This window comes from Pempheris klunzingeri, chromosome 4 (genome assembly GCF_042242105.1).
Source record: "Pempheris klunzingeri isolate RE-2024b chromosome 4, fPemKlu1.hap1, whole genome shotgun sequence".
NCBI lineage: Eukaryota > Metazoa > Chordata > Actinopteri > Acropomatiformes > Pempheridae > Pempheris > Pempheris klunzingeri.
Window position 1 is genome coordinate 28,685,934 of NC_092015.1, and position 21,133 is coordinate 28,707,066.

The 21,133-nt window shown below is 43.4% G+C and overlaps 1 protein-coding gene across 1 annotated transcript in view; it reads left to right on the forward strand.

Moving 5' to 3' along the window:
• The window catches only part of sgsm2 (small G protein signaling modulator 2), a 69,245-nt gene that overhangs the window by 12,893 nt on the left and 35,219 nt on the right, over positions 1 to 21,133 (forward strand). Inside the window, exon 2 of the mRNA XM_070829103.1 lies at positions 2,424 to 2,499. Coding sequence (XP_070685204.1) covers positions 2,424 to 2,499 — 76 coding nt within the window. The remainder of the gene's footprint in view (positions 1 to 2,423; positions 2,500 to 21,133) is intronic.

Genomic DNA, 21,133 nt, shown 5'->3' on the forward strand with positions numbered 1-21,133 from the left:
CAAGTTGGATCGAAACGTTATTTTTGTGTCTGCAGGCGTTTTTTTTCCTTTTTCCACTGATGCTGTCTTCTGATGCACCAGTGTGATTTACATATAATTACTCTCCTTCAACTAAAAATGGATAATTAGTCATTGATTAAGCTTTGAGGACTTGTGAGGGGTTTCAACACAGAAAACTTCAGCTCTGAAGAACTAGCTGGACACCGGTTCTGACAAAATGGTTGCTGTATTTGTCATCGGCTCTCGGTGACTGTACAAAATGGGTGATTCAGCCCTCCCCTCACAAAAAACTTTAATTACTTGATGAAGGCTGAATGTCATTGTGGTGATGACGATGATGAAGCTCCTGGACATGACACCTCTGTAATGCAGGGAAAAAGTTTGAATGGAGCGATACGGTAGCCGGAGCTTTATTATCACACAGCTGAGCAATTAAATCCGTCCTGTTTATCAATTAGAGGCGAACAAGGCGGCGGTGTCAGACAGGTCCCGGATTAATTACTGACGACAGTGAATTCTACAGAGAGAGCGAACTTAGACAAGCGAACACCAGACTGACTCACCAGACTCACTCAGGCTCTCCTCCCCAGAGACTCGGCAGATAGCAGCAGAAAGGCTCATCTGAATGTTTCCGGGTGCCACCGTATTAATTGGAAGTCAGTGGTGCGGATGTTTGGGCGAGACTGTCAGAGCTGTCATTAGTAGCTGTCAGAATGGTAAGAGGAGGCTGCTTGATTATTATATATTTCTGTTTTTGTAATCAGGTACACACTGTTGGGTGTCCATACTGATAACCAAGCACCAGCAGCTCTGGGCAACTGGCAGGAATAACGGACACAAGACTAAAAGGTTCCTGTGAGCACTCGTGAATCTGCTGCTGATGGATTTCATGGATTGATGAGATTTTATTGATGCCAGCGCCATCATCGATTCTGCTCATCAGTCCGATTCTTTATCTCTTCCTTTATTGATTTCTGATTCATTTTCTGTGTGGAGAAAAAACTGAAGGTTTTTAGCATCAAGGCTGTTGTCTGAACACACTGACTGTCTGTCATCACATGAAATTAATGAAAGGGAGAGTATTTGTGAGGTTTTCATTCCGGCTCTGCTCAGCCTGCCTGTGTGGCTCTAATGTTGTTAGACCATCAGATATTTCCCCTCGGCTACAGACGTGCTGCTCGGCTGGGATCAGTGGCTCTGATGGTTCAGCGTGTTGCTGATGTGTCCTCTGTTGCTTCTTTCTGCTCGGCCTCCTTCAGGACAAACCTCCGGCACTGTCCCAGCAGCTTAATGCACATTTACTGCTAAACTTTTGGTTTGAGGAGTACTTCTTTCGTGTCTGTGAGCTGTGTGAGAGTCAGCGTCGGTCAGCTAGAAAATGAAAACCATCTGGGTGGGAGTTTGAGCGAAAAATCCTGGTTTTCCCAGTAATATGTTAAAATCAAGACAAAACCACCAACCCTGATGACAGAGCCATTCAGTCAGTGCAACACTTTGGTTCTTAGTCCAGTATCTCCAACGCTACGGGCAAGATTTCCACTGCAGTTTGCAGTTGGATATTCTCTGTCCATTATATAATCTTTTGTGACCCCTGACGTTTCATCAGGCCCCACCTCAGTTTGGCCATACATGGTGTCTCAAACAGTAATGACCACGTTTCCTTGAAACATGCTGTTGATATTAACGTTTTGACCACCTGTCCTAGTTCTCCTTTCATCAGGACAAATAATCAGACTCTTCCGGGTGGCTTGTCATGACATGTACAGAGGACATTCATTCTCCCAGATGATGAACCCTTTTCATTTTGGACACTGCTTCACCTGCTGTCACACACACCTTTCTGCACATGTGCACCTCCTCAGCTGGCAGACTGACGTGAAATCTGCTGAGCACATTCATGCTCACTTGAACATCTCAGATTTTTAGGACATTGTGACTTTTTCTCAAGTACAAACCATTTTTCTTCCTTTTCAAATAGAAAGTCTTTTAAAGAAGAAAAATCCCCAGTATTTTCATGATGTTGTCCAACACCTTCATGCCGTGAAGGTCTCAGAGGGCGTTAGACAGTGGACGTATTTCAGCAGTCTTCTTTTCATCTTTGGTGCAAAGTGCTAATTGCTGCATTGTTACTGCAGTGCACTTCCCAGAAATCACTTGTGAGTTAAACTGTGTGGGCAACAATGTGACGTCTCTTTGGGTTTTCGGTCAGTGGAGTCAGAGTTCCTACACACGAGCCTGAGAGTCGAGCAAAAGGCACGTTCTGAACTGCGTCTGATGATCTGAGATAGCTTTCGTTCTGTTAAAGCTGACTGTAATAATGGTGATGATGACTGCAACAATGGCAGCGACAGCTCAGGTAAAGACGGTCACAATGATTCCAGAGACACAAACAAACTGCAGCTCTTTTGTTCCTCTGTGTGCAGGTGAAGCAGATTATGGAGGAAGCAGTGACTAAGAAATTTGTCCACGAAGACAGCAGCCACATCATTGCTCTGTGCAGTAAGTACACTCATCTCTTTTTCTCTGCAGACACACACACACACACACACACATTGAAAACCTCAGCAGGTGACTGGGGGCTGCTTCATCGTCAAGGACGATTCTTGACGTCACTGTGCCTCTGACTATGCTGCCGCATCAATGGAAAGTTAATAATCACAGTGGAGCTAATGGAAACCAATTTTAGAGACAGGCTGTACAAAACCCAGGCTTCCTAAGCCTCGACACGTCTGTGTGTGTGTGTGTGTGTGTGTGTGTGTGTGTGTGTGTGTGTGTGTGTGGGCCAGAGATGGAGGGGTTGCCCCTCCTGACCAGATGGTTGAGCCTGCAGTGGTGTGTGAGTCACAGCCTCCACGCTGGTCAGAGCGCTGACTTTGCCCGAGGCCTCAGATCAGCCAAATGACCGATGACACAGTGGAGGCTTCTTGTCTGTCGGGTTAACAGACAGAACATAACTGCATGTAACAGGAGATATCTCGGCTGATAGGTTCTCCGCTTTCATGGAATGTGGATCACTTTTGGAGGTGATGTTTGTTTCTTCACGTGGCCAAGCCAGAGCAGCGTTTCCTTTTATGTGTAATAAACAGGAAACGGAGCTTCACACGTTCTGGCTGCAGTATTAAGATATGAGGAGTCAAAAAATAGCTTTCTAGTGATATTTTGATTGTAATATTTTACAAATATGCGTCTCTGTACAATATTTGCAGCCTAGTGTCAATATTGTGTAGTATGGTTTGACCTGGCATGGCATGGCACAGTTTGGTGAGGTATCTTATGCACAGACTCAGATTCACCCTTGAATTCCCTCTTTCGAATGATGATTTGCGGTATAGGTCGGTTTGCTATGGCGTGACGGTGACGGTGATGGTGATGATGATGATGATTTCTTTGAGACACCAGAAAACATTAATTAGTTTTCACTTCATTACCAAATGAAAAGCTTATCACTGCTCGGTCCTAGACAAAGTGTTCTTCCTTCCCTCCCTAGCTCTGTGGATAAGATCTGCTACAGAAAAGATTCCCCTCTTAAAGCACAGCCAGGTTTTTCATTATCGTCCAGCCAGCAGAAATCAGCATAACTGGAGGACAGTTTACTAAAAAGTATATCCCTGACAGCAGAAACAAAAAGTGGACTCATTCTCAGACATTCTCATTGTCCTCTGGGGGGACATTAAAAGCTGCTGCTCTTGAGTGTCTGATATGATTATGAAATAGTGTGATGTGATATGATGTGGTGTGGATGTGTCCATTATGATATGGTATCGTCTGTGCAGTCCAGAGCGTTTGAATGCTCTAAACTAAAACACCAGCATGTCAGAGGTCCAGTGATCTGTGAAATACTTGATGATGGATGATGGAGAACGTTGTGATTTCTTTTTCTGAAAGTTTCACTTTGCTGAACTTGTGACCTCACATAGTTCGATCTGTGCCTTCAGTGATTTCACTTCATTTACAGTCTGCATAGGCTGGAGGGTGAATCACTGATCAGCTACAGTACCTGATGTCCCCACACAATACGAGTCATCCTTTCTTGCTTCCACTTGGAGGTTGAGGTATTCTAGCACGCGCTGTGAGATGTGAGTCCTACTGGAACCAGTCCATTTTCCTAAGATGTGCTGAAACTCTAAGATTATAATAGCCAGCTCTTTCCGTCCTCATGTACAGACATGACCATGTAAATTGAATTGACCCCTGTGGGCCACCGTGATTCGATGCAATAAAGGAGTGACTGCCGCTAGAGCAGAGTTCATTATCCATCATCATCACCAGATCAAACATCTCTCCAGGACAGCCAGAGCCACATCTGTCCCCGTCCAAGTAGTGGAGAGGTGCCTTTCTAATGGCGGTGGGAATTAAACTGCCAGTCTTAGTTTTAATTATAGCTGTTGAATTTGACATCCAGAGGCGAGCTCTCTCACCCTTCACTGTGCTGAGGGGAGGACGTCTGTTTGTCTTCTCTGTCTGTTGGCCCGTTAACACGTAGGACTGAAAATAAAACCTGATTGTTCCCTGTGGAAGCAGGGCTGTGATCGGGGGAATCACACACCGACATGACACCGGAGACGTTGGGCGGCAGGAAGAGAGTGGGCGACTTGGTGGGAAAAATCGCTTCTGACAGCCGTGTTGTGTTTTTTTCCAAACTTCATGGAGAATCTGGGATGGATGTGTGGTCTGTGACACGTGTGTTTGTTTTCTGGAACACATCGGTTATTGGATGGTTCGAACATATCTGAGAACGAGGTCCAATAAAACACTGCATGGCTCCCAAGGAAGAAGACATTTTAAAATTTTGGGAGCACAGGTGCTTTTCATTATGCTAATTTATGCTACCTCATGTCCTCTCTCCTCCTGTGATCCAGAAATCATTCACCCCCCACTATCATGGAAGAGAAGCAAGGAGAAATGTTAGCGTTTCCACCAGGAGAGACGTACATGACACAATGCAAGAAGACCACAAAGTCTTTGGCAGTTAGACCCCGTTAGTCCAGACACTGGTGGTGGCAGAGAGAGGGACAGTTTAAGCTTTGACAGCCATGAGATGATTGACTCCTGAGGTTTAGAGGCAGTATTTGATCGGTGGGACCAGAGTGAGTGAACATAAGGAGATCTATGATGAGACGGTCTTCCTGGTTGAACTCACGCTGAGCTCCACAGTGAACAGCGGCCCAGGTTTCCCCCCAGTGAAGATCAGCATGATTGAATCGTGTCGCAGATGTTTCTTTGTTGGCATGTGTCCTCTCCTCTGTTCCTAGGTCCACAAATAACCAGTGACAGTATTTCAGTTTCACTCTGACACATTTTGTCTTTTCATATCAAAAATCAATACGTCATTATCACAAATCTCTTACTACTAAGTGAAGATCCACATCCCCAGACTGAGGCTGTCTTCTAATTATAGCAATTGAAGTGGACATTTCAGTTTCCTCTCTGATGTTTGTATTAGGTTACTTCCATGAGACAAATAGCTGTGAGTCATCGCACAAATCCGGCTAGATGCCCACATGACCCCCTCAAGGAAATTACGAGGCAGCCCTCTTGAACCTTTATTGTGTGCTCACATGTGCAGATTGGAGGGAGGGAGAGGGAGAGAGAGGGAGAGGGAGAGAGAGAGGGAGAGGGAGAGGGAGAGGGAGAGGGAGATGTGTCGTCATTCTCTGCCTCTCCTTCAGGTCATACACTTGCAAATGGGGCTTGATATGTACCGGTTGTCATCTGGAAAATGATTTTGTGTCTACACTCAGAAGATGCACAGACACCATTTTGTGTTAAAAAAACAAAAAGACAGCTAAAAGAGCGAAACACTGACATAATGACCTCTGCTGCGTAGTTATTCTTTTTTTAATCCAGTACAAACTCACTTCAGAACACAGCTTTTTTACATGGCATGTATGAGGCCCTTATTTTCAGTGAAACGCATGCAGTCATTATACACTACAGCTGCATCTGCAGGCTGTTTGTGGCTGCGCTGCTCTGCTTCATTGATGAATTCAGTCTCCAGACATGACATCGTTCTATCTGAGCCAAAAGAGTTCAAGTTTATGCAACAAGATCATTTGGAGTAAAGCATCTGCTTTTATCTCTGATGTGATTTGGCTTTATGGATAAAACTATGCTGATGGGAAAAAGTTAAATGTGTACAAATCCATTACATTCTTCTAGTTTAGTTTTCTTTTTGTTACCTGTACATGTACACGTACTTTTACCAGAACTGAACTCTTGGATGGGAGGCGAAACGTCAAGTCCAGTTGACTCCTGAGGAATAACTATGACCTGGATGACTGAGAATCTTCAGACATTTTACCTGATTGGTTAGTCACAAGCCTTCCCCGCCCTAAAGCCCCCCCCTCTTCCTGGTGTATCTTCCTCTAAATGGACCATCATTGACTAAATGACCATCGTGCTGTGCTGAAGAAGACTGTAAACTAGAGACTGAGAGCAGAAACTCATCAGGTAAATGTCCACTGAGCTGATAAATCAGGAGAGAAGTCTCCTCATTTCCTCATTGACTTCCATCCAATCAGACTTCTGTTTGGAGCCAGTGGAGTCGCCCCCTGCTGGACATCAGAGAGGATGCAGGTTTAAAGCTCTGTCCATTTCTTTTATACAGGCGATATGTCAATGTTGGTTGTGCAAGATTTAATCCAGGTCCTGTAACCAGCTGAGACATAAATCATGCACCACAACCATGAAGATGGAGGCTGTAGATGGAGCAGTCGACCTCTAAAGATCTTACTCCACCTAGAGGAGGACACACATCTTCACCTCTAACACTTAGCCTCATATGAAGCTCACGTTTCTGTGTGTAGTTTTAGCTAAACTACTGAGAGGCTGCAGACTATCCGACGTCACTGTAATGCAGGCTAATCATCAGCCTCCTGAGCCCGCCGACTCTTGGGAAAGGTGGAAGGTAAAAGGTCACATGCTAATGATAACCAATGATGTCAGTGCAGGTATGAGTCACTGCTGGTCCTCTCTGCCTCAGTGTCCCTCTGAAAACCTGCTCATTGTTCCACGTCCTCGAATGAAGGCCCATTTAACTCCAGCGTTTCATTAGTGAAGAGCCACTGCTGTCACTGCTGTGTGCTGTCTCATTTAGACTGAAGGATGAGATTAACCAAATTAATGAATTAAAGTAATTAAAAGATTCACATTCAGTGTGTGTGTGTGTGTGTGTGTGTGTGTGTGTGTGTGTGTGTGTGTGTGTGTGTGTGTGTGTGTGTGTGTGTGTGTGTGTGTGTGTGTGTGTGTGTGTGTGTGTGTGTGTGTGTGTGTGTGTGTGTGTGTGTGTGTGTTTTAAAGAACGGTTCCATGCATCTTCACCAGTTCCACGTTCATAACAGCTGCCTTTGCTTGTGCACCTTATCGTTATTACCATGAGACATGTTTGCACCCAGCTGAAGGTGTTTTTCAAAGTAAGAGGAACAAATATATGATCAACCCCCCCCCCCCAATACATTCTTTGGTCCTTTTATAGTTTTTAGGGAGTTAAGATTTTCTCAGCACTTCACAAACTGACCGTGTTGATTGTTTTGTTGTGGTTACAAAGTTTCTGACGTTGTGAGTGAGTGAACAGATAAGTTTATGTGGGTGTGTGGAGAACATTTGAAATGTCAGCAGTACTGTGATAGTTGGATTGAATCCTTAACCGGACACACAGCTATCCTGCATCCTGTGGGCTGTAGAGGGGGACTGACACAGGAGTGGGTTTTCAGTCCACTATAACAGCTATGAAATAGAGTGACACTTGTGACCGTGCGATACCTTGTCGGTATTATGACTGACTGAGTTCACTAACATCAGCGTTAGCTTAATATTCATACTGTATCATTAGATAATGCATAGAGGGGCACTAAGAGCGCAGACCTCCACTCAGGCCAGTGCTCCAGATTCAGATGGTAATGAGGCTACACCCTTTAACCAAGCTTCAGGAAAATCAGGTGGCAGTTTTTCCATAATCCTGGTGACAGACAGACAAACGGCACCGAAGACGTAAACAACAAAACACACCCCCCCTCCTTGGTGGAGGTAATTATGTGGCCATGAGCATCAACAGAGAACTCGTTGTGGATGTTTGCTTGAACTGTAAAATGTATTAACTTGACATTCGCTGGTTAAACCAACCATTTGTCTCTGTAACATAATCCTGTCCTCTGTCCTGCCTCTCTGTCTGAGGAGAAAATGCTGGAAGTTGCTGTCTCTGAGGTTTATTTGGGTGTCATGACTGTGAGTGATTGACGTCCTGTCAACTGTTCCAGTTGTTCATCCTCAGAGGGGAGAAAGATGGTTTGAGTTCAGCAGAGTGGACCGATCCACAGCCGTGTAATTAAGACTTCATGACACTTCAAAAAACTCTGAAGCAGCAATAACTTTGAAAATATATTGAGGAGAAACACTGAAGAAAACAGAGTTTAATCATATTGAACCGCATATTTATACATAAACCTGGAACCCACCTAAAGAGATGTCAGCCACTAGTCGACTCTACATTTAGTATGAAATTATTTTATATGTCTGCTGATTTATGGAGTCTCATTTCCAGGGACGTCTCGGTAGCCTTGTGTTATCACTTAAAAAAGGGCTTTTCTCATCAGGCCGCCTGTCCTTCCTTTAATGATAATGAGCCAGTTCGCTGCGATGGCCAAGGAAATGTTCGTGGGAGCCGGTGGCACCCCTGGTATTTACTGTAGTTATAGATAGGAGGCTGCAGGATGCCGGTTGGCCGGCATCTCTGCGTGGTTGGAGATAACTGTTGTATAACTGTGTCTATGTGTAGGAGTCCAAAACTTCTCCACAACATCTAAACTGATCACATAACTCACCCTCATTAGCCTCATGGATGGGGGAGTCAAGTTGTGTAACGTGTGGTTTCTCTTCACTGTAAGCTGCTAGTCATTATATGTGTATTATCTTTCATTAAATATGAGTGTATGTTGGTGCCTAAAACTGAAATGGTTATTAATAGAGACCCCAAAAATACTGCCGTTGAAGAGCTGCCATCACCGACTCCATGTCTTCCTTCATTTCACACCTCCATCACGCTGAAACCAGGAAGTAAAATATTCAGGTGGAAGTAGAAGAGAAGTCGTCCGTTTGCTGAATGTGTAATTTCCACACTTAATTACAGACAGCACAGTTAATTGAAGATGCTCTATGCTTTAAGAGACTAATAGGTCATTCTAGATGATGCCAAAGCCTATGAAGATGTCATTAGGTCACAGCATTAGAGTAGGCCGATGTTATTAAATCAGCCGCCATCTTAAGAGTCAAAACTGTTTCACCTTAAACAAAGAGACATAAAGGAGGGAACATATTGAATAAAAGTCAGAAAACTATTCAGCAGTTCTTATCTGGATAGATGGATTCAGGTTTTCATGTCAGTGGGCGGGACCGTCAGCCTGAATTGAAGGGTTGACGGAGGTCACATGATCAACACGTCCCTGTGTGTGATGTCACGAGAGGGGCCAAATCTAAACTGAGTGTTTTCACACACATTTGCTGTAAGATGGAGCAGAAACGGAGAGAGGACGGTCTGTACTCCGAGTCTGAGGACTCACCGGGGAACACATGGTTATGTTGGGCATAAAATGTCCCCTTTGAATAAAATATTAAATAGACAACGTTTTGATCCCAGTCGGATCCTCTGCAGGTTGAATGTTACATTACCCCTACCAATAGGTAGCTGGTCAAACATCTACCCCCCCCAAACATCTCAACACAACCAACGTGTTGAGCAGAGTTGGAGTACAGAGACACTAATACTGTACGATACAATATATGCATGTATACAGAAGATATTAAGACAGAGACAGAGTCATAAGATATTTTAAGCCAACAAGGAGACACAGTTGTAAGATGCATTCAGATATACAGTATGAAAGCACTTAAACCATAATACACTGGAAAATAACACACAGCTCACTAACGCTGGTGCATGTTATGGTTCAGACGATGAGCAGCAACAAGATCCTGCACCATGAACACGTCTGTAGTCACTAAGTGTTGGTTCAGACCTGTTGGTGTTTTTCATAGATGACATAAACGGTGTGAATGCATTTCTTGATACGTGTTCTTGGCATTAACCAGCTTGGTGCAGTTAGATTAAAACCGATATTTTATGCTGGTGCAACAAAAAGTGAAAGGATCTGTGTGTGTATTTACTGAAACTAAAATAAATGGAGTGTCTGTCAGCCAAACACACACCTGACCAGAGGAGGAGATGAACTGCTTACCAAACCACATTAGACAAACAGTGGAGGAGAAAGAAGAGATTTAAGGCTTTCAGAAAAGAAAAGACATCTATAAAGCTGTAGTGTGGCCCCACCTCATGGCCTCGCTCTCTGGGCTCTGAATGGGTTTTCTGTGCGTGCTGCGCAGACCGAGCACCTCTGTGCCGGGATGATGAAGGCGGCTTCACTTCCGACCACGTTTACTGGTGTGCTACAGTTCTGGAAAACGGGATATATATATATATATACATATATGTATATTTCTTTTTTTTGTGCAAACCATCCCATTTTTGGATCCAATTTCTGACTTCAACAAAATATTTTTACAAAAACGAAGGAATTTGAAAATGAGCATTTAAGCCTGCAGCTACAAAACAGCCCGAATGACAGATGAAAGAGCGGGAAGCTGTTACATCCTCTGGGTAAAAGCCTGCATCTCTACAGAGCAGGAGGTAGTGACATGAAAGGAGATGAAAAAGGAGGTGATAATTGATGTCAGTGATTGGGAGTTAGAGGAAGGACATGATTTGATTAACTGGGAAAGTGTGGAGGAGTAGGGCAGGAGAAAAAGAAAGATTGGTGAGTAAAAGAGGAAGACATGGCCTGAAACAGCTAATGGGCTCATTAGGAAACTCGTTCTCATGTAATGACCTGCTACTGAACGGACATCTGGGGCTGGACGCACCGCAGACTGATGAGCAGACGGGAGGAGAAAGAAAGAAATGGAAAGAGAGAGTTAAAGACTAATAAAGAAAGAAGAGAGAGATATATTTAACTATGGAAATAATGAAGAGGCATATAACAAGGGTGTCCACTTCATCCTATTTAGTCTTCAGATAGATTTAATTGGGTGTGTATCATGGTCAAAATGTCAGAGTACACATGGAGATAAGAACTACTGTTAATCACGGTGATAATGAGATGACGGTAATAACAGATATTACATCTCAGGCCTACATAAGCGGCTCAAACTCTTCTAATAAGTTTTTTTTAAATGTTATTGTCTTCATCATTAAATTAGACTGTGAGCTGAGCTTACTGTAACACTGCTGTCTGCTGCTGTTTACAAGCCTTTGTGACAGGTTCATCCTTTTCTGCTCTGCAGATACATTTCCAAATGTTGCATCAGGGAAAGAATTATTATAACAACTCCTCTAGTGGAGAATTTAAAAAGTCCCGTCAGACATACAGTCAACAGTTTTCCAACATGGGAACACTGTTTGTATCAGAATCTGTGTTTCTACACTAGAACTGGACCCTCAGCTGCTGCTGTTTCATTCAGACATGAGTATGTCACTGAAAGACACCATTAAAGGTTAAAGGTGTGTGTTAAAACCTTTAGTTCACATTGGATTGAAAATGACTTCATTTTAGCTTCTTTACTGTCACTAAAGCTTCTTAACTCATCAATTAGCCTGCGTGATATGCACACATTGCATTGTCCTCAGACTGGATATAAAGACAAAGACTCGTGTCCTCAGACTGGATATAAAGACAAAGACTCGTGTCCTCAGACTGTATATAAAGACAAAGACTCGTGTCCTCAGACTGGATATAAAGACAAAGACTCGTGTCCTCAGACTGGATATAAAGACAAAGACTCGTGTCCTCAGACTGGATATAAAGACAAAGACTCGTGTCCTCAGACTGTATATAAAGACAAAGACTCGTGTCCTCAGACTGTATATAAAGAAAAAGACTCGTGTCCTCAGACTGTATATAAAGACAAAGACTCGTGTCCTCAGACTGTATATAAAGACAAAGACTCGTGTCCTCAGACTGTATATAAAGACAAAGACTCGTGTCCTCAGACTGGATATAAAGACAAAGACTCGTGTCCTCAGACTGTATATAAAGACAAAGACTCGTGTCCTCAGACTGGATATAAAGACAAAGACTCGTGTCCTCAGACTGTATATAAAGACAAAGACTCGTGTCCTCAGACTGTATATAAAGACAAAGACTTGTGTCCTCAGACTGGATATAAAGACGACTCGTGTCCTCAGACTGTATATAAAGATGACTCGTCTCCTCAGACTGTATATAAAGACAAAGACTCGTCTCCTCAGGCTGTATATAAAGATGACTCGTCTCCTCAGACTGTATATAAAGACAAAGACTCGTGTCCTCAGACTGTATATAAAGACGACTCGTGTCCTCAGACTGTATATAAAGACAAAGACTTGTGTCCTCAGACTGTATATAAAGACGACTCGTGTCCTCAGACTGTATACAAAGACGACGACTTGTGTCCACTTCCTTCAAGTGTACAAAAAGCCCAAACCAAAATGTCTGACTCGTATCGGCACATGCACCTTACTGATTAGTTACTAATTAAAACCAGACTGATCAGGAAAAGGAACATCTGACCAGACGTCAGCCTGTGGATTTTCACACAGTATCTCCTACAGTTGTGGTTGTTCTCTGTCTGACAGCTGCCTCTGGGTCTTTATGTGTAATCTTCAGTTGCCCCTGACAGTCTAACGTCCCCTACTGTAGGCTGTAATTCTCTTATCTAATCACTGTCACCTCTCATTGACTTCCTCCCTTATTAGTCATGGACCACAGTTTAAAGAAGATTACAAGAAGTGTCTTACTTCTTGTAAGAACACTCGCACTACAGCTCTGCTTGGATGACGCATCTTTGGCAGCTGTACTCTTAATATTCTCTAGTTGTTTCCTTTTTAATGTCCCCTAACACGATAGTGGACACTGCTAAATGTGACACTTTGTGAATGAAACCTGCCCATAGAGCCTTATATGGTCATTTAGGGGTGCTGATTATGCTAATGGACACATCTCATGAGAACACACCTCCTCTTGACCTCCTGGAGGAAACAAGCAATCCACCTAAAGTTTGTCCAGTTAAGAGAGATTGTAAAGAGAGTAAATGTGACTTGGCCACTGGTACGAGCAAACCTCAAATAAGGAATATAGGATCGGACAGATCACTAGAACATCATCTTAGGCAGGTGGGAACTTGTTGTGTTGGTGACTGATGCAGAGCAGAGAGCCTAAAGGCCATAAGGACCGTCCAGCAGCACATCAGAGCCACAGCAAAGTCGTGACTGGAGACGCCTCGCTCTGCGTCATGCTTTTTGCTGAATTCACATCACAGTGTAACCGCTGCAGCTGCATGAGCACACACACACACACACACACACACACACACACACAGGCCAACTGCAGACTGTGTGTTTCACCCTGTCAGGGTAGCTTTATGATCGTAGGTCTGAATATCTGACGTCAATCCTGATTAACTCACAACAGCTGTTAACAGCTCAGGACTTTCCAACCAGACTATGAGGGCGTTTTTGTTATTAATGATCAAAAGCTAATCACATCAAACATGGACAGATCCAGAGCAGCGCTTCTAATATGATGGATGTTGAAACTCCTGCTGTATGAGATCATAGGGGGGGGGTGTTGCTTGTATCTGTATCTGTGTTTGCATGAGAACAAACTATTAAAGGATAAATACAGGGAGACAAAAACAGGAAAAGAAAAGCCTGAGAAGATACATCAGCCAGCTTAAGATGCATCAGTCTCACAGTCTTACTTCCCCAGTACCTGTCGCTCACCCCCCTGTAGACTTGAAAGGTGGCTGCAAAACTTTTTTTAGTTTTCTCTTTCCCACAGAGAAGACCGGCCGCCTCGCTTGGCTTTTCAGTCTGACAAAGAAACAGCTCGCAATCATAAAAACACAAGCAGAACAGCTGTCACTAACATAATTCACTCATTCTTTGTGCTGGTAACACACAGCACTGGAGAGCCACGAACAGGTAGCAGGTAGACAGGCAGGTCAGCCGTACAATCATTTCATTCAGGCCCAACGATTGAACGGGCTTATTACATGCTGTGACAGCATTAGATTACAGGTTTATTTTATTTTGATGTCAAACCATTTGATTTGTTGATTGCTGTCTCACAAGGATTTCAACAAATGTATCAAAGCTCAAGTTTTACTGTTGAAGCTTCCAAACTACGTCACATCTCTTCTTGCATTTAAAGCCAGTATCTACTGCACACGATCCACTCAACCTTAGATACTACACATGCGCACTGATGTGGGCAGAACTGGTTTCAGGTATTTTGCACCTTTTTAAATGGAATAAACTAATCTGCCCTCAAACTAAAGTCTTAAATTCCCCTTGGGGTTTTTGAAGCCTTTTTATCTGATGCTCTCAGTGATCCTTGTAACTGTCTCATGGAACAGTTTCCTGCCTTTGTGTTTATTGTGTCTTTGTGTCGTTCTACTCTGTGTTCTTGTGAGTGTCGCTTGCTCTCAGGTCTCTCTCGCAGGAGAGATCCTAATCTCGATGAGACTGCCTGATAAAACCTAGATTAAATAAAGACAATAAAGGTCACATACCCTGGCTTTAACCAATGTGAGCACAGTTTTCACTTAATTTTTAATACCCAGCATCTTGAAACATAACACAAATATGGTGGAGGAGCCTGATGTTGTAGGAGGAGACCAGTTAGCACACTGAGGACAGTTTGAGTCCCCACAGGAAGTCCTGAGACAGCCTGAATGTTAGACCAGAAAGAGGACGCTGTAATGTGAATGATAATGCATGTGTCTGTATCTCATATGTAACATCAGCTGTAGCACGAGGACAGCGCTCTTCAGAAATATCTTGTAGCGATAATCCAATCCAGACACGAATGACTGAAAGCTTTGAGACGACAGAGGAAGGTTTTTTCCGTTCACTATTTCCATCTGTTCAGTTCTGTCTCTGTGCGTCTCTCCTTCACTCTCTCCCTCCGAGTTTGAGAATGACAGGAATCGGATGTCGCGAGAGACCGTAGTGAAGCATCAGGTGTTCCACTGATTAGAGACGGGTCTCCATGGCAACTCTGCCTCCCTCAGATAAACGTTTGTACCTCATGACGGAGAATACAACTCTCAGAAACACAGACAAATTTAGACACACTCGCAGTCACACATTAGCTGTAAATTTTATCTCCTTAGGGGGTATTACCAGCGGACTGTTATCTTCCTGTGCCATTACTGTCCAGGTTTAAACCAGCCAGCGTTGCGTCACATGCAGGTTGGACTGACCTGCTGTCAATCATTCGCTCCTATTGCAGTCAAGAATCGACGAGGAAAAGGTCACAGTGCTGCCACGCATCCTTTTCTTTATTTCTACATATTGATAGTGAAACTAAACACCACAGCGCTTGTGAAACAGCCATAGTGAGGATTTTAGAGGGTGTAAAGGCCAACTGGAAAATGTACGGGCTTCAGAACTGTTGTCAGTACTCTGTGTTATTGTCAGAATCTGTAGCTCTCAACTCAGCAGCCGCACTTGTTTGCAGACAAAAGCGTCATGAATCACGGCTTCATTTTCTTATTGCATTAACAACTTGATGTTTCCAGCCGTGAATAAGCAGAGCAACTACACAACGTTCTCCGTGTGTGGAACTGACAGATGCTTTCTCTCTGCCACTGAGACACCGGTTCATGTGATTAGTGTGAGAAACTGACAGGACATTCTCATGTTTGATGGCATGTTTCTGAAACAAAGATATGACACACAGTCGTTCACGTGTCCTGACAGTGTGGTTTCACAGCAATTCACTGATATTTACTTTGAAACTTTTCAATTAGGTTTGAGTGGGCGTGTGGATGAGTTCCAGCCTTGAATGTGTTATGAGAACAGGATATCATGTTCCAAGATGGCAGCCAGTCATTCAAATGAAATTTGCTCACCCAGCGGATACGCCAAAAAATGTTTTACCTCCCTCGTTTGCTTCCTCTTCACAGTAGTCATCTGGCCCCGCCAGCTCTTATAGACTTAGTAGTGTGTAGTGTGATCCAGAGGTGCAGACTCATGTCACATGACTGCAGTTATGAATGTGATGACTTTAGACTCAACTTGACAGAATCCTAAAAGGCCCTCTGCATGTTCTCCCCATGCTAGCGTGGGTTCTCTCCGGCTTCCTCCCACAATCTAAACACATGCAGATTGGGTTAATTGGTGACTCTAAATTGCCCGTAGGTGTGAGTGTTTGTCTGTCTCTGTGTGGCCCCGTGGTTGGCCGGCCACCAGTCCTGGGTGACCCCGCCTCACGCCCGAAGTCAGCTGGGATTGGCTGACAGATAAGCGGTATAGATAATGAATGGATGGATAAAAGGCCTTCGCTCTGACCTTTAATACCATGATTTATGACTTGCCCGAACATTTAAGGTCCCACGTTATTCATCATACATGTGTGTCCCTGGCGTATCCCTCAGACCAACCTCTCTCTGTTTCTCCGACGCCATCTTTTACCAAACATTTGTGGAAACGCTCTGTTTACATTTGGCTCCCTTTATGATGTCATAAGGGGATCTCTTGATCATGTGACCTCCCCCAGGCCCGGAGACATTGTCACTTTCATACATTAAAACTTCTCATTTTGTATCTTTCACCAGTTTAAATGACAGAGCTGTCCAGTAGCAGGTTATCTCAAATGTAAGACCCCCCTCTTTCTGCCAGCCAGACTCTGACTAGATATCTGTAGTCAGAAACACACAGTGCAGCCGTCAACAGCCTGAGCAAGAAGCTACCAGCAGCCTCACTGGTAAACCAGGGAGACTCTCATCAATATCAAATCAATATTTTAATAGATGTGAATCAGAACTGTAGTCTTTGGGTTAACAAGCTTGTGAAAAATATGATGTAAAACACAACAGGTTAGCTTTTGTTTTTAGATTAATCAACATTTTTTTATCCTCTGCTGGTAATTTAATTTTCTAGTTTTATGGGTCATGATCAATAATTGATAATAATAATAATAATCAATTCTGACTGGGACTTTTTGTTGCATCTAAGTTCCTGTCATCTCTGCCTATAAACAGAATCCCCATTAGTAGATCATCAGAATGATTTATTAATAAAACAATACAAAAATAAAGTAGTAGTAAATATAAATAGTGTAGCTGTTGCCAGGTAATAACGTCATATCTTCAGTCACTTACTGATTTACTTTCATCAGCTTAAATCCCTCATTTCATCCATTTGTAACATTTGCTTGTTCGTCTGAGAGCCTGAACACCGTCCTGGAGTTCGGTTGTTAATTGCTTGTGTTTGAGCCTTTATTTGCCACATGATCTGTCTTTGTTTCCGCAGGTTATTGTGAAAATTCAGAACAAAGATCTCAGTTTGTTTCATGTTGGACTGTAATTATCTCCACACCACTGAGACCCCCTCCCTCGCTGCTCCTGTCTGCACGTCTTTAGGACGGCACTGAACTCCTGAGTGACTAAATCTGACATTTCTATGTGCAGCCGTAACCTGTAAGATGTGTTCAAGGGTCCCAGAATTCAGTAGAATAAAGAGGTGAATACATGTGCGAACACATTTATGCCTGCTTTTGGACTTTTGATATCTTTCCATGGTATTTTTAATCTGGCCTCCACTTGTAATAGAAAACAGTATTGTGCATAAGAGCAGTGCTTGATTGTACTGAAAGGGAACCAACCTCCCACTCTCTACAGAAACAGCCTCCAGATACATTGGAAAAGAAGAGTTGAATTAACAAAGGGAAGTAGTACATTTGGATTTTAACTAGTTTGTTATTAGCTGTGTTCCACCGGTGACTGTAAGGCTCATATTTATTACCGTCTTAATGAAGAACATAATATGAGTGCTCGTCTGCACATTGTTGATCTGTGGGCTTTAAAGCAGGTTTAATCAGGTTTATGTGTTGTAGTGTGATAAAGGTTTTGTTTCGGCACCAGAAACAATCAACTGCGTTTCGGTCCGTGTGGGAGTGTTTTTCCTTGATTTCAGTGCTGCAAAAGGTTCGTAGAGCCAAGAGGATCATTTTTGTGTATCTGAAGTTGACAATAATTAACTAAGGCAGACAAATTCAGGAACAAGGTGGTGAGATCTTTGTTTCAAATGTCCCACGAGTTTTTCAGTCTCAGAACAACACGACAGAACAAGTGTTTCTTCCTCCTCCTCCCCCCGTACGGTACTCTCCTCTAATGTCCGCTCTCTGTGGTCTCAGGTCAGCGATGAACACGAGGTGATTAAATATTGATTCAGTCAGTCCAACCTCAACTGTTCTTCAAAGAGAGGAGGAGTGCTGAGGAAAAAAAACATTGCTGAGGTTTATCTCCTTTCACTGATGGGACTTCAGGGGATGAAACAGCCTGTCGACCAATGGAAATCAATGGCTGAGCTCTGCAGATCATGTATAGGAGAACTTTATCTCACTGTCTGACACACACACACACACACACACACACCATGTGTCTCTATCTTTGTGGGGACTTCCCACAGACACAATATATACTGTATCTAAAAACAGTGACCAATCCCAGACCCTGACTCTTACCTTAACATTAACCATCACCAAACAAATATTTTGACACTTTTAGTTTCATCAATACCAACAATATAGTTCAGAAATACGTTGTTCTCCTAATTTAGTCCAGCAAAATGGCCCCACAAAACACTGTGACGGTTCTCCCACACACACACACATACACTAGTTTTGGGATGACAAACAGACTATTAAAAGGACGAATCAGTGGTTTAGCATGGAATGTGATTTGCCTCCAATTGAAACACCTTTGGAGATTTACTGGGCACGTCCCACCGACAGGATTATATGTAATCCCTCCAGAGTGCCCTGCTTGACCACGACCCAACCCTGGATAATCAGAAGATGATGGATGGATGGATGGTCGAGCCACTACAATAATTTAACGTACTGTCCTTTTATCTTGTGATGTGAGTCTAAAGTATTGCGATTTTTTTGCAATTTAATTTTTTTTATTCCTTAATCCATCATTTTAAAGCCTGAATCAATATTTTCACCCATGCAGAGGTGGACAGAAGTTATTGTTGACTTTCCCTCCCCCTGTTCCCACTGGTAGCCACCATTTACTTCCATGCTAGCTGTTGTTAATGATGTCGTTTAAATACACAGTGAATAAAGAACAAAGCTAAACGTTAGCTAATGCTAACATCTTATGGCACCGGCTTCACGAGCAGCAGCACTGAATGGAGCAGTTTAGGTTTACTGCTAAAAGTGATCCGTTTTATGTACGCTTTATTTATCACCTTTCTCTGCAGCCCAGCAGTGATGCTGCTCAGATTAAAGTCAGACAGACTGACCTGATGATGAAAGTCTCTAGAAGTGTCTCATTCAGCTTTTTCTCAGGCTCCAGTGTTAAAGAAGGAAACAAAAATTACAATAAATGTCAATATTGAATTGCTATACTGATCACCACCCAAGTATCGTTACAGTATTGAACCATTGTCCCAGCCCTAAAGATCACCAGCAGCTTGACATGTGTGGTAGCACAGCCTCCTCCACTGTAGTCTGATGTGGCTCACACGTCGTTCATGTCCAGTGCCCATGTTTATAGTCCTGTCCTTTGTGTGTATTTGCTGCTGCATATCAAATAATCCATGAAATTATAATTTCGTGTCAGGGTTAAGATGAACTGATGGTTTATGATGAGATTTGGGATGTGTATAAAGTCCGAGGGGAGAGACCGGAATGAGGGCAGTAACTAACACTGTGTCTCTGTGTATGGTTTTAATGGAGTGACAAGGTGTTCAGTTCAGTGTCGTCTGTACTGTTCCGCTCGGTCTCCTCTCTCATCTCGCCAGCGTTCAGTCACGCTCTCTGCCCGGCACAGCACCAATTGAGCACAGACTGCATTTCCTGGAACAGAGCACAGATGACATATTCTAGGCAGAGCACCTCATTGTGTGGGTGAAAAGCAATTCCCCTCATGTGTGAGTGCATGTGACGACTCCTTTTTTAAAACCATTTGTTAACTTCACCGACAGTGCCCAGATTCTGCACTTATTCTGTGTATTGCATGCGTTCTTTCTTCCTCCCTTCTATCCTCACTCAGCACCAAGACTCGGGCTTTATTCAGAGCCGTGGTGCTAGGCAGACCGGTACCGGCAGTCCAGACCACCTGGTGAGATGCAGCAGACATCAGGGAAGAGGCCTGAAGGCCCACAGAGGAGGGGGGGTTGTGAGAACCGATACCTGCTCTCACCTCTCCCTTGCTGGTTTTAATCCCTCCATCCCTCTCTCCTCTTTTCTTCCTCGCTGCTGGCAGCCGGTTGCAACCTCTCTCACTCCCACGCAAACAACATGGCCTGTCTACCTTCCACAGTGGGTGGACACAGTAATGGAAACACCACATGAGAGGATTAGATGATGAAGTAGCTAAAAAAGTAATTACAGTGATTTCAGATGAGTGTATTTTGGCTGTTTGAAAGCGGGCTAGCAGTCACCGGTTGTATATTCTGAAAGAAACATGAGGCAACTAAAAGACATCCACAGAGATGCTGACATTACAGGTGGTTGAGTCACTGTTTTGGAAATCCTGACATCATATGTCAACCAGACACAGACAGCATGGGCAAAGAGCAGTGCTGGTTGGCTTCGATTGACAGCTGCTCAGCAAACCGGAGTTAATCAGCTTTATAAAGCGAGTACAGCTGATCAGAAACCACCTCACACACCTATAAGAGGTCACTCAGGATACTAACCTGCTGGTTGGAGCCGTTGCTGATTGGCAGTGTCAGCAGTGGCCATCATTTAACTGGAGGCTTCACAGCGGTCCTTCGGCGCTATTCTTGATTGATATCCAAAACAATAATTAGCAGCAAGTGGGAGGGATTAAATTTAATGGGATTTTATTCATTTATGGGAAAGAAACAGCAGAGTTCACACACCTGAAATGCAGAGGCTGTTTGTTCAGTCTAAACAATGACGTTTGGCTCATTAATTATTTAATTATCATTTAAATTATTTATTATTATTATTATTTATTTTTTTGCAGTATTATTGAATCATTAGACCCACAGTCGACCCATGAACACTTATACATCCAATTCCACTCACAGCTCTGTGACAGCAGAGACAAAGGCAGAAAACAT